Genomic DNA, 14,850 nt, shown 5'->3' on the forward strand with positions numbered 1-14,850 from the left:
GAGAAGTCTGGAAAATACACTAAACTTTGCCCTCTGGAGAGGGGCTTGGGATGAGGAGGAAGTTCAGTGTAGATGCCTGCTCTATCTGTATTATTGGAATGTTGTACATTGAGAATGTGTCTTGTATTGCTTTGGGCAAAACAAAAAAAAATAGTATTGAAAACAAAACTTTTCTTTCATGTACATTTACATGTACAAATATATAGACCACAATTGCTATTTCTTCCATATCAACTTATCTATGTTATTGGTAGCCAGAAAATGTTGATTTTGCACAGATCTGCATTTCAGTGAAAAATATCATTTGGCTATAAACTGATGTTAAAGATTTCCACACACCATGCAGTTCAGGCTTTGTGTTCAGCTGTACTACCACAGTGTGAGGGACACAATACCTGCCCTTTATGGGACAATCTCTAACAGGTGAGATTGTCAAGGTAAATAATTGTAATATACACCCTAATCATACAATCCAGCCATCTCACTCCCTGGTATCTACCCAAATGAGTTTAAATCTTATGTCCACAACAAATGTGCACACAGATGCTTAGAGCAGCTTTATTCATAATTGCCAAAACTTGGAAGCAACTAACATGTCCTTCAGTAGGTAAATGAATAAATAAACTGCAGTATATTCAGACAATGGTATGTTATCAAACTATGAAAACACTTGGAGGAAGCTTAAATTTGTATTAATAATTCAAAGAAGCCTATCAGAAAAGGCTACATATTGTATGATTCCAACTATGTGACATTGTGGAAAAGACCAATCTCTGGGGACAGCAAAAGAGATCAGTGGTTTCCAGGGAATGAGGGAGAGGGAGGGATGAAAAAGAGCAAAAGGACTTTTATAGCAGTGAAACTCCTCTCTATGATATGATAATGATGGATATACGTCATTATATGATTGCCAAAACCCATAGAAACTACACGGCCAAGAGTGAAACTTAAAGTAAACTATGGACTTTGGGTGATAATGATGTGTCAATGTAGGTTCATCAGTGTAACAAATGTACCAAGCTGGTGAAGGAAGTTTATAGTTCTGAAGGCTGTGCATGTGGTGGGGTAGGAGTTAAATGGGAACTCTTTGTACTTTCTGCTCATTTTCAAGATGAACTTAAAACTGCCCCAAGAAATAAAGTCTACTGTAAAAAATATATATGACTGTAAACTTTCCAGCCCTAAACTTTTATTATTCTAAAATTTTTTAAAGAAGAAACCATTCTTGTTCATTAATGTTTAAAATCAGTTTTTTGTTTTTTGTTTTTTGTTTTTGGCGGTACGCAGGCCTCTCCCTGTTGTGGCCTCTCCCGTTGTGGAGCACAGGCTCCGGACGCGCAGGCTCAGTGGCCATGGCTCACAGGCCCAGCCGCTCCGCGGCATGTGGGATCCTCCCAGACCGGGGCACGAACCCGCGTCCCCTGCATCGGCAGGCGGACTCTCAACCACTGCGCCACCAGGGAAGCCCCTAAAATCAGTTTTAAAGTCTCATTTGTTTAGAGGCTACAAATCAATTTAAACTTTTCCTAAAAGTAAACATTCATTCTTTAAAAGTATTAAATTTACACTACAATCTTTTTCTTAAATTTTTATTGGAGTATAATTGCTTTACAATGATGTGTTAGTTTCTGCTGTATAACAAAGTGAATCAGCTATATGTATACATATATCCCCATATCTCCTCCCTCTTGTGTCTCCTTCCCACCCTCCCTATCCCACCCCTCTAGGTGGTCACAAAGCACTGAGCTGATCTCCCTGTGCTATGAAGCTTCTTCCCACTAGCTATCTACTTTACATTTGGTAATGGATATATGTATGTCCATATATAAACTACCACTCTCTCACTTTGTCCCAGCTTACCCTTCCCCTTTACCGTGTCCTCAAGTCCATTCTCTAGTACGTCTGGGTCTTTATTCCCATCTTGCCCCTAGGCTCTTCATGACTTTTTTTTTTTTTAGATTCCATGTATATGTGTTAGCATACAGTATTTGTTTTTCTCTTTCTGACTTACTTCACTCTGTATGACAGACTCTATGTCCAACCACCTCACTACAAATAACTCAATTTCGTTTCTTTTTACGGCTGAGTAATGTTCCATTGTATATATGTGCCACATCTTCTTTATTTTTTTTAACATCTTTATTAGAGTATAATTGCTTTACAATGGTGTGTTAGTTTCTGCTTTACAACAAAGTGAACCAGTTATACATATATATATGTTCCCATATCTCTTCCCTCTTGCATCTCCCTCCCTCCCACCCTCCCTATCCCACCCCTCTAGTTGGTCACAAACCACCTAGCTGATCTCCCTGTGCCATGTGGTTGTTTCCCACTAGCTATCCACCCTACGTTTGGTAGTGTATATATGTCCATGCCACTCTCTCACTTTGTCTCAGCTTACCCTTCCCCCTCTCCATATCCTCAAGCCCATGCTCTAGTAGGTCTGTGTCTTTATTCCCGTCCTAACCCTAGGCTCTTCATGACATTTTTTTCCCTTAGATTCCATATATATGTGTTAGCATACGGTATTTGTTTTTCTCTTTCTGACTTACTTCACTCTGTATAACAGACTCTAGGTCCATCCACCTCACTACAAATAACTCAATTTCGTTTCTTTTTATGGCTGAGTAATATTCCATTGTATATATGTGCCACATCTTCTTTATCCATTCATTGGATGATGGACACTCAGGTTGTTTCCATCTCCAGGCTATTGTAAATAGAGCTGCAATGAACATTTTGTTACATGACTCTTTTTGAATTATGGTTTTCTCAGGGTATATGCCCAGTAGTGGAATTGCTGGGTCATATGGTAGTTCTATTTTTAGTTTTTTAAGGAACCTCCATAATGTTCTCCATAGTGACTATATCAGTTTACATTCCCACCAACAGTGCAAGAGGGTTCCCTTTTATCCACACCTTCTCCAGCATTTATCATCTCTAGATATTTCGATGATGGCCATTGTGACTGGTGTGATATGATGTCGCATTGTCATTTTGATTTGCATTTCTCTAATGACTAATGATGTTGAGCATTCTTTCATGTGTTTGTTGGCAATCTGTATATCTTCTTTGGAAAAATGCCTGTTTATGTCTTCTGCTCATATTTGGATTGGGTTATTTGGTTTTTTGATATTGAGCTGCATGAGTTGCTTGTAAATTTTGGAGATTAATCTTTTGTCAGTTGCTTCATTTGCAAATACTTTCTCCCATTCTGAGGGTTGCCTTTTCATCTTGTTTATGGTTTCCTTTACTGTGTAAAAGCTATTAAGTTTCATTAGGTCCCATTTGTTTAGTTTTGTTTTTATTTCCTTTTCCCTAGGAGCTGGGTCAAAAACGATCTGGCTGTGATTTATGTCACAGAGTGTTCTACCTATGTTTTCTCTAAAAGTTTGATAGTTTCTGGCCTTACATTTAGGTCTTTAATCCATTTTGAGTTTATTATTGTGTATTGTTTTAGGGAGTGTTCTAATTTCATTCTTTTACATGAAGCTGTCTGGTTTTCCCAGCACCATGTATTGAAGAGGCTGTCTTTTCTCCATTGCATATTCTTGCCTCCTTTATCAAGACACATATTAATCAAACTATCAAAAATTAAATACAAAGGAAAAATATTAAAAGCAACAAGGGAAAAACAACAAATAACATACAAGGGAATCCCCAAAAGGTTAACAGCTGATCTTTTAAGCAGAAACTCTGCAAGCCAGAAGGGAGTGGCAGGACATATTTAAAGTGATGAAAGGGGAAAACCTACAACCAAGATTATTCTACCCAGCAAGGATCTCACTCAGATTTCACAGAGAAATTAAAACCTTTACAGACAAACAGAGCTAAGAGGATTCAGCACAACCAAACCAGCTTTACAACAAATGCTAAAGGAACTTCTCTAGGCAGGAAACACCAGAGAAGGGAAAGACCTACAATAACAAACCCAAAACAATTAAGAAAATGGTCATAGGAACAGGCATATCAATAATTACCTTAAATGTAAATGGATTAAATGCTCCAACCAAAAGACTAGACTGGCTGAATGAATATAAAAACAAGACCCGTATATATGCTCTCTACAAGAGACCCACTTCAGACCTAAGGACACATACAGACTGAAAGTGAGGGGATGGAAAAAGATATTCCATGCAAATGGAAATCAAAAGAAAGCTGGAGTAGTAATTCTCATATCAGACAAAATAGACTTTAAAACAAAGACTATTACAAGAGACAAAGAAGGACACTACATAATGATCAAGGGATCAATCCAAGAAGAAGATATAACAATTGTAAATATTTATGCACCCAACATAAGAGTACCTCAATACATAAGGCTAAAAATAACAGCCATAAAAGGGAAAATTGACAGTAACACAATCACAGTAGGGGACTTTAACACCCCACTTTCTCCAATGGGCAGATCATCCAAAATGAAAATAATAAGGAAACACAAGCTTTAAATGATACATTAAACAATATGGACTTAATTGATATTTATAGGACATTCCATCCAAAAATAACAGAATACACTTTCTTCTCAAGTGTTCATGGAACATTCTCCAGGATAGATCATATCTTGGGTCACAAATCAAGCCTTGGTAAATTTAAGAAAATTGAAATCATATCAAGTACCTTTTCTGACCACAATGCTATGAGACTAGATATCAATTACAGGAAAAAAAAAACTGTATAAAATACAAACACATGGAGGCTAAACAATACACTACTAAATAACCAAGAGATCACTGAAGAAATGAAAGAGGAAATTAAAAAATACCTAGAGACAAATGACAATGAAAATGATGATGACTCAAAACCTGTGGGATGCAGCAAAAGCAGTTCTAAGAGGGAAGTTTATAGCAATATAATCCTACCTCAAGAAACAAGAAACAAGAAACATCTCAAATAAACAACCTAATCTTACACCTAAAGCAATTAGAGAAAGAAGAACAAGAAAAATAAACCACCAAAGTTAGCAGAAGGAAAGAAACTATAAAGATCAGATCAGAAATAAATGAAAAAGAAATGAAGGAAACAATAGCAAAGATCAATAATACTAAAAGCTGGTTCTTTGAAAAGATAAACAAATTGATAAACCATTAGCCAGACTCATCAAGAAATAAAGGGAGAAGACTCATATCACCAGATTTAGAAATCAAAAAGAAGTAACAACTGACACTGCAGAAATACAAGGGATCATGAGAGATTACTACAAGCAACTCTATGCCAATAAAATAGACAACCTGGAAGAAATGGACAAATTCTTAGAAATGCACAACCTTCTGAGGCTGAACCAGGAAGAAGTAGAAAATATGAACAGACCAATCACAAACACTGAAATTGAAACTGTGATTTAAAATCTTCCAACAAACAAAAGCCCAGGACCAGATGGCTTCCCAGGCAAATTCTATCAAACATTTAGAGAAGAGCTAACACCTATCCTTCTCAAGCTCTTCCAAAATATAGCAGAGGGAGGAACACTCCCAAACTCATTCTACGAGGCCACCATCACCCTGGTACCAAAACCAGACAAATACGCCACACAAAAAAAGAAAACTACAGGCCAATATCACTGATGAACACAGATGCAAAAGTCCTCAACAAAATACTAGCAATCAGAATCCAGCAGCACATTAAAAGGATCATACACCATGATCAAGTGGGGTTTATCCCAGGAATGCACGGATTCTTCACTTTACGCAAATCAATCAATGTGATATAGCATATTAACAAATTGAAGGAGAAAATCCATATGATCATCTCAATAGACGCAGAGAAAGCTTTCGACAAAATTCAACACCCATCTATGATAAAAACCCTCCAGATAGTAGGCATAGAAGGAACTTACCTCAACATAATAAAGGCCATATATGACAAACCCACAGCCAACATCATCCTCAATGGTGAAAAACTGAAACCTTTTCTACTAAGATTAAGAACAAGACAAGGTTGCCCACTCTCACCACTTTTATTCAACATAGTTTTGGAAGTTTTAGCCACAGCAATCAGAGAAGAAAAGGAAATAAAAGGAATCCAAATCAGAAAAGAAGAAGTAAAGCTGTCACTATTTGCAGATGACATGATACTATACATAGAGAATCCTAAAGATGCTACCAGAAAACTACTAGAGCTAATCAATGAATTTGGTAAAGTAGCAGGATACACAATTAATGCACAGAAATCTCTGGCATTCCTATACACTAATGATGAAAAATTTGAAAGTGAAATTAAGAAAACACTCTCATTTACCACTGCAACAAAAAGAATAAAATACCTAGGAATAAACCTACCTAAGGAGACAAGACCTGTATGCATAAAATTATAAGAAACTGTTGAAAGAAATTAAAGATGATACAAATAGATGGAGAGATATACCATGCTCTTAGATTAGAAAAAGCAACATTGTGAAAATGACTCTACTACCCAAAGCAATCTACAGATTCAATGCAATCCCTATCAAACTACCACTGGCATTTTTCACAGAACTAGAGCAAAAAATTTCAAAATTTGTATGGAAACACAAAAGACCCCATATATCCAAAGCAATCTTGAGAATGAAAAATGGAGCTGGAGGAATCAGGCTCCCTGACTTCAGACTATACTACAAAGCTACAGTAATCAAGATAGTATGGTACTGTCACAAAAACAGAAACATAGATCAATGGAACAGGATAGAAAGCCCAGAGATAAACCCACGCACATATGGTCACCTTATCTTTTTTTTTTTTTTTTTTTGCAGTGCGCGGACCTCTCACTGTTGTGACCTCTCCCGTTGCAGAGCACAGGCTCTGGACGAGCAGGCTCAGCAGCCATGGCTCACGGGCCTAGCCACTCAGCAGCATGTGGGATCTTCCCAGACCGGGGCACAAACCCATGTCCCCTGCATCGGCAGGCGGACTCTCAACCACTGCGCCACCAGGGAAGCCTCATCTTATCTTTGATAAAGGATACTTTATAATTTTTAAGGAACATTTATATCTTTATTATTTATAGAAATCACAGTGTAATTATTTACTCAACTAACATTTACATAATATAAGATTGATAGGGAAAGAGTAAAGGGACAAAGTAGGTAATTAAGTAGTTAATCCCACGAGGGGATTAAGTAAAAAAATATATATGGGAAACCCCTCTAAGTTAATGATCACTTAAGAAAACAGGTTTGCTTGACCACAAAACCAAGCAGGCATGCTTAGCAACAAAATCATGCAACAGAAACATGAGACATGCCCCCAAACAATAAAAAAATGGTCGCATGAGACCCACATCCTGCCCAGTGAGCTCAGTAAGTTAATGGCCCCTAGGACATGCTCTCTACCCCCATGAAAAACAATAATTTATGGAAAGGTGGCATTTCAAAGTGAAAGACCCTCATTGTACTGAGACCTAAAATAATTTTTTCATAGTGCCATGACAGTCCAGGCTTGACCATGTAGGGACAAGAAAACTCCCCTGTCCAACCTGGAGGAGGAGCTGATGACGGAGGCATGACATCTACTCAAGAATGAAGAAGAAGGTGGTCTTTTCTTCCTCCCCACTTTTCCTTTGATTATTAAACTGTAGCCCACTAAGTTCTCCAGGGCAGCACCCTGTTGCCCACCCACTTTTAAGCCTCACAAGCATCCTATTCTAATAAATCACTTCTTATCTATCACTTTGCCTCTCACTGAATTCTTTCTGCATGAAGGACATAAAGGACCCGAGCTCTTCAGAGCCCCCCAAAACGTCATATAGCGGTTTCAAGATTTTTCTTAAATACTGAATTATATAGTTCTGCTAGCAAAACTAATTTATATCCTCTGGTCTGGTCTACCAGTAGGTACCTAAAAGTTCTGAGGCTCAGAATGTCTACCTAATAATCACTAGAGATGAATCCAATCTCTTCTCTTTCCCCCTCTCTGCACCGGCTGCTAAAGCACCCTGGGTGAATCAGGATTCTTTGGTGCCAGAGGTATAAGCTGAGTCCCACTTCACACCCTGGATTCTGCTCTCCTTGAGGTTGTCAGGAATAGAGGGTAAACTAGAGGATGAAGATAGTGGGTGTGTCCACCAGGAGGAAAAAACAAGGGAAAGACCCTATTGCTGAGCTCTTACTGCATGTCAGGTCCTGTGCCAGGCCACCAACTACCACTGTCTCATTGATTCGTGCTGAAATCCTGTAACTTGAGTGTGCGCCATTATCTTCATGTTATGGGGAAAATGAGGCCCTTGCCTAAAGTCCTCCCACCCTTATATCCTATTCCTCCCTCAAGCCAATAACACCAGTCTTTGATTTTGTAACGAGGAGTCTTCATTTTGGTGCCTTTTGTTTAGGGCGACTGTGATGGTTAATTTTGAGTCACCTTGGTGAAGGAATGCCCAGATATCTGGTAAAACAATAATTCTGGGTGTGTCTGGGAGGGTGTTTCTGGAAGAGATTAGCATTTTAATCCATAGACTGAGGGAAGAGATCTGCCTTCACCCATGTAGGTGGGCATGATCCTACCCTTGGGGGCCTGAATGGAACAAGAAGTCCAATTCTCGCCTTCTCTCTCTTCTTGCCCATGAACACCGAAGCTTGTGGCTCTAGAGGCTTCATACTCTGAACTTACACCAGGGGTCCTCTGGTTCTCAGGCCTTCAGCCTCAGACTTGGAATAATGCTGTCATTTCCACCGTTTTTCAGCCTTAAACTTTGGTCCGAGTTATACCATCAGCTTTGCTGGTTCTCTAGCTTACAGACAGCAGACTGTGGGACTGCTCAGCCTCTGGAACCATGGAAGCCCATTCCCATAATAACTCCCCTCTAATACATAACTATATATACAGCTGACACTGGAAACATGGGTTTGAACTGCTTGGGTCCACTTACATAGAGATATTTTTCAATAGTAAATATAGCACTAAACCATCTGAAGTTGGTTGAATCCGAGGACGTGAAACAGATGATGGGGACAGCAGACTATGAGTTGTATGAGGTACATAACAGGTATTTGTTATATATCCTGATATGCTGATGTCAAAACATTCTATACCAGTTTTCCATAACGAGGAGAGACAGGAGGTATTAAGGGAATAAAGTCAATCTCTAATTGACATGAACTGGTTCCCCCAAATGGTATAATTTTTTTTTTTACGGTATGTGGGCCTCTCACTGCTGTGGCCTCTCTCATTGCGGAGCACAGGCTCCGGACGCGCAGGCTCAGCGGCCATGGCTCACGAGCCCAGCCACTCCACAGCATGTGGGACCCTCCCGGACCGGGGCACGAACCCGTGTCCCTGCATCGGCAGGTGGACTCTCAACCACTGCACCACCAGGGAAGCCCCCAAATGGTATAATTTTTACCACACTATAAAAATACTAAAAACATGTTACATGCCTACATGGTTTTAAAATTTTGCTAAAAGGAACTTGGATGTCTATACTGGCCACAACTAGATTAATTCAAGAAGGACCACTACCCACCCATGACAGGCATGGGTTGGTGAGAACCAGAGGCTCAGCTTACGTGTATAGATAACACCTTCCAGAACCATGGGCACTGCCTTGTGTAGTGAAGCTTTTCCCCAGCACATTCAAAGACCAGAAACTGAGACTAATGGACCCACCAGGAGAACCACGAGGACTACTCATTTCCAGGATCATGGCGTGAGTCAGCAGTGAAGACCCTGCCAAGAGCTCTTCATGCTATTGTTTCATTGGCCACTGAGTATGTTCTCCTTGTTGTGTATATTAACCCACTGGACAGCCACAGAAATAAGCAATGCAGTAAGAGATGCCCCAGATAGAATAAAGAATTTGCAGGAATGGTAAGGTTTCAGATTATAGACAACTCAGTGCCTTTTTTTTTTTTACCAGTAACTGAAGATTACTGAGGTATAAACTGCAAAAACAGAATAATACATCATGGGGGGCAGCAGTCGGTTTACACTGGGGGTCCCTTTATTTCTGACCATTTATTTACAGCCATCCACCCAGGGATAACTCCAACATGTGTATCTCAAGCCTGAACTTCCTTACAGAAATTTAGATCAATATTTCAGACTCTATAAACACATATTCCTGAATGTCCCATCAACTACCTGAGTCAAGATTTCCCCCTGCAATCCTGCACCCTTGCTGGATCACCTTTCCTTTCCCCATTCACATTGATCAGATGTTGGAAACCATGGGTCAGTTTTCCCTTCAGGATGCACCTTTGCCTAGATTTCGGAGTCCAAGTGCTCAGAAGAAAGTTTTTGATAGAGAACGAGGCAGAATACCAACTAGGCAGGGGTATTTTAGCTGTATACAACAGGCTCAGGATGATAGAATGTGTTTTCTCCACAGTGAGGACAGGGGCTGGAGCTAATCCAGATGATCCTGGGACGTCCTAAGTCTCTAAGAATCTTCAACAGCCCAGCCTGAAGCTGGACAAGTCTCTCTGGGTGGAAATCTCCCTGAGGGCTGTAACTCTCCCTTGGGGCAGGATACAGCTCTAGAATTAAACTGGGCAGTCCATGAGTATGACGCAGCAGCTTCTCCATGATGGCCATGGAGAGGAGGTTCCCACAAATGCTGAAGGTCCTGAGCTGGGAACAGTGGCTCAGGGCAGGCAGGATGGCCTCAAGTTGGGAGTCCATGATCCCACACAGATCTAAGTCCAGTTCTTGGAGAGTGGCTGCAACTTTCTCCAGCAGAACTTGGAGGAGCTCAGGACTAAAGTTGGTCAGAGTGACACCACTCAGATCCAGGCCTTTTAGCTGACTGATGTTCGGGCACTGGGACAGATGTGTCACGTCTGATTCTGTAAGCTGGCAGTTGGTTATTGAGAGGTTGTCCAAGGGGGTCTTCAGGCAGCTGGAGAGAAACCAATGAATCAGGTCTTGAAAACTGGAGTGGCAGGTAAACTCCAGGTGAGAGAAAAGCCCAAGGTCAAGGTTGTTCTGACCATCAGCTAAAGGTCAATACCCAGAATACCCAATCTTATTTTAGCCTGAGTCCTTTCATCTTCCTCGTGTGACTGGGTCGAGTTCACAGAATCTTGAAAGCTCTTTCCTCATCTGTCAAGCGAATAAATTTTACTCTACTTCCTTATGAGGATGAATGAAGATTATGGCATGGACTAAAACATGCTCAGAGGAGAGTCTTACACAGAGTTTCAATCAAGTGGCATCACTGAATTTTAATATTGAGAGACACGAAAAAAATGCTTTCAACTCAGGTTCCTTCAGTCCATGATTGGGCCCCCAGCACCTATATCTCAGGCCAAGTGAGAGTCCTGGGTGATAAGCATAGAAAACCAACCTGTACAAGTTCCCAAATCATCAACTGTGGTTTTCCAGTCTACAGGGGCTCACTTACACCCCTGCATCACCTACCCCCCCACTTTTTTTTTTTTTTTTTTTTTTTTTTTGCAGTACGCGGGCCTCTCACTGCTGCGGCCCCTCCCATTGCGGAGCGCAGGCTCCGGACGTGCAGGCTCAGCGGCCATGGCTCACGGGCCCAGCCGCTCCGCGGCATGTGGGATCTTCCCGGACCGGGGCACGAACCCGTGTCCCCTGCATCGGCAGGCGGACTCTCAACCACTGCGCCACCAGGGAAGCCCACCTACCCCTTTTTATAATCCTTTTGGCTCCAGCTCCTTAACCATCCTCTCCAGAATCATGCATTTCCCATATGTTAATTACCTTACTGGAGCACAACACAACTTTTGCTGAAATTAATTTGAGACAGGCTCACTGTGTTCACTAAATGGGTGAGCACAGAGCTTCTCTTTAGAAACATTCAGGTCAGCTTACATATTGTACTAGGTCATCTGATTAAAGATAGATATCTCTTCCAAAGGCAGAAATCACAAAACCTCCATTGATAGATCTGAATGGTCTAATCTGTACCTTTTTAGAATGGTGTCCTTTTCCAGAGCCTCTCTGCTAGTTTAGCCCTCTACCTTGATTTGTGTGGTTATGTAATACCACACTTCAAGATAGAGCAGCAAAGGAGACAATGCATTCACATTCTATTGTTGTGTTTATTGTTACTCAGCCAGTATGGCCACACTTACCTGAGCATTTGGTCCAGGCAACCTTCAAGAAAGGAGGGAGATTCCATATAGAGATCCCGTAGGTGGTGAAGTCTGAGGAACTGAGAGGTAAATTGGAAAACATGCTGCTGCTGCTCCTCAAAGGCAGACAAGTAGACATCGGAGAGAAAGAGTCTCTGCACATTACTCATCTGGCCCAGGAGAGGAGCAAACATGGTCAGGGTGGACAGATGCCAGGTGCAATTCACTTGCACCTCCTGGATACAGTCCAACTGCACCCTACTCAGGACTTCCTTAATGTTTTCTGTGGGCATTGTAATCATCTTCAGCTTCTTACAGCACAGGTGTATGGAAGCTTTTCTCTGCTCCACCCACTGGATAAGGTAGATGAGGAATTCATCCATGTTACTTTCCTTGAGGCGAAGTTCTACAAACACCTCCAACCGAGCTAACGGCTGCTTTGTTCTTGAACTGTCCTCAGCCACTCGTGCCATCACTGAGCTTGAGTGCACATGGGAATTGGATCCAGACCACATCCTCCAGAAATACTGTCCAGTATTCCTTAAATCCAGAACCTGCAGCTTGCACCTCCTGTGGGGAAACAGCAGATTGGCAGCGATGGTTTAAGAGCCACACATAACGAAACCACAATCTCAGCATTTAGGCAACACTCAGACTTCCCACGTGTGCTTTTACTTCACATTCCTGACATCACCTGCTGTCTTGCTCTCTTCTTCCCTCTCTGCCTCACCTTCCTCCATCTTGTTTCCCCTTCCATCCTTCCTGGTTCTCCACTTCTAGTACCTTAAGCATCCCTAGAAAGATGTGGAGACATGTTCCTTCAGGTGCCCTTTCATCTTAGGTACTCCTACATTTCTGGAAGGCATTTCCCAAAGTGAACTCAACAATGGCTAAGGCCACTGAGCCTCTTCATTTGGCATCATCAGAAGCCTCTAGTCCATCAACTGGCCATCCACTCTTATGACACCAGCTGCCTCTCAAGGATGTCTAGGACTCTACCAGGATACCTGGATCAGACTCACCTGGGGCGATCCTGCTGGGCAACTAGGACATCAATACCATCCAACACTGCTTGAAAGGTCCCCCAGTGAGGCATCTGCATCAGAGCCCCCAGAGGCAGGCGGACAAAGGGCCAGGTTTGCACCATGGCCTTCAGGACCTCACAGTATCTCCCATAGAAGGCCAAAATGAACAGTGGTGGGAAGAGCTCGGTGGGCAGATACTCCAAAGTGGAGATGGCCGAGGCCTCATCCCTCAGCAGGTCCATGGCTGCTAGGTCCAGGAGTCTGAGTGGGTTCCAGACACTCATGCTGACTCTGCTCCAAAAGGAATCCTGTGAATATTTGCAGGGAATAAGTCATCCTTCTCAAGCCAAGCATGAGCAGACCTTCATGTGTCTCCTTACCCTTCAGAGGAACCAATTCAGGGCCAAGGTCACTGCTCCAGCAGCAGTGGAAGAGCCTCCATTTATCCAAATGCCACTCTCGACTCTGTTGGCACAAAGTCACAGCTCTGCCCCTTCTGGCACCATAAGAAGAGTCTCACAAGTACCATGGAGATGGAAATATCAACCACTAGCCTATCCATTTCCATCCATTTCTTTGCTTAATTATGTCTGGCTGGGAGGTGGGTATCATGAGCCTGAAAGCTGACCCCCATCTTTTTTTGGGGCAAACTCTCAGACCATCATTTAATGTCCTAAGACTATGGGAATAGGAGAGCTATGTGGACCAACACAGCCTCCATCTTCAGTTCTCACAGTTAACCTGGCTGGGAAAGATTAAGGAGATACCCTTAAAATGAGTGTCATTTGTGCACAAACTAAATATTTTAAATGTCAAGAAATAAAATTCCAAATAGATAGATGTTTCTCATTCAAAAGTAAATCTTGTTGGTTAAGATATTTTAAAATGATATACATCAAAGTGCAGATCAAAATGTTTGGTATTAAGGCAAAGCTACACTTAGAGGCAAAACAAAAACCTTTAATCCATTCATTGAAAGGGAAGAAAAAGGAAAATCTCCCTGCCATCCCTAGCTGCATGCCATCATTCAAGACCAGATTACCATAGATGAGATCTGCGTGTCCTTAACTGAGATTATTAACTTACCAGTTCTGATGTGATTGGCAGGGTATTCAGACCTCAGTTCTGTTGGAGAACTCAGACAGTGACACCAGAGCAAGAAAATTCTGCATCTCTTCTTTGGTACCTGGGGCTTTTGTAGACCTTTCTAATCACATCATCCCCCTTTTCAACTACTATCTTCCAATCAGAAAGTTATACCTAATTAGATTCTAGACTGTCCATCAGGTTAATCCTGATTGGATCTTTGTCTTTCTTCAGATGAGTTGACTGAATCAGATATTCATTCAAGAAAGAGAAAGAATGGGGAGGGGGGGCAAGAGAGTCAAGGAATCATTCCTGATTCACTCCACAAACATTGATCGAGTTTTACTAATATGGACAGTTGTGGCTCTGGGTGTGAGACAGGAAGGGTTTAATCTCTTCCTGAATGAGAATAATAGTACCAAAAGCATGATTGTTGGCGGATCTTCAGCCAGATCAAAATAATCAGGATGTCCCAGAATTTTAAAAACTTTCTAAAACAGTGGTGTCTTTCCCCCCAAAGCCCCAATATAAAGACGTCCTAAGTCCTAAAGAGGAGACATAGGGATATATGTATATGTATAGCTGATTCACTTTGTTATAAAGCAGAAACTAACACACGATTGTAAAGCAATTATACTCCAATAAAAAGGTTAAAAAAAAAAAGTCCTTGTGTCAAGTTGCCATTTAAGTGTTCTGTGGGTAACGTAGCAGATCATGAACTGATTCAAG

At 41.5% G+C, this 14,850-nt stretch overlaps 1 protein-coding gene across 1 annotated transcript; it reads right to left on the reverse strand.

The window, feature by feature from the left end:
• Positions 1-9,946: 9,946 nt before the first annotated feature.
• On the reverse strand, positions 9,947-14,185 carry LOC308605597 (PRAME family member 4-like). Its single transcript, XM_081215792.1, has 4 exons — positions 14,122-14,185; positions 13,033-13,343; positions 12,011-12,580; positions 9,947-10,806 (listed from the first exon to the last, which is right to left on the reverse strand). The coding sequence occupies exons 2-4, from the start codon at positions 13,317-13,319 to the stop codon at positions 10,248-10,250; spliced, it is 1,416 nt and encodes a 471-aa protein (XP_081071918.1). The 5' UTR covers positions 13,320-13,343; positions 14,122-14,185; the 3' UTR covers positions 9,947-10,247.
• Between the last annotated feature and the right edge of the window lie 665 nt (positions 14,186-14,850).

The sequence above is a fragment of the Mesoplodon bidens genome (genome assembly GCF_964165515.1).
Source record: "Mesoplodon bidens genome assembly, chromosome: 2".
Classification (NCBI taxonomy): domain Eukaryota; kingdom Metazoa; phylum Chordata; class Mammalia; order Artiodactyla; family Ziphiidae; genus Mesoplodon; species Mesoplodon bidens.

Excerpts from the sequence above, each read along its gene's own strand:
- LOC308605597 (XM_081215792.1), bottom strand. The coding sequence starts at position 13,319 with ATGAGTGTCTGGAACCCACTCAGACTCCTGGACCTAGCAGCCATGGAC. Across the intron at positions 12,581-13,032 it reads GCCCAGCAGGATCGCCCCAG|GAGGTGCAAGCTGCAGGTTC; the intron begins GTGAGTCTGATC and ends GTTTCCCCACAG. Across the intron at positions 10,807-12,010 it reads TGCCTGGACCAAATGCTCAG|CTGCCTGAAGACCCCCTTGG; the intron begins GTAAGTGTGGCC and ends GTTTCTCTCCAG.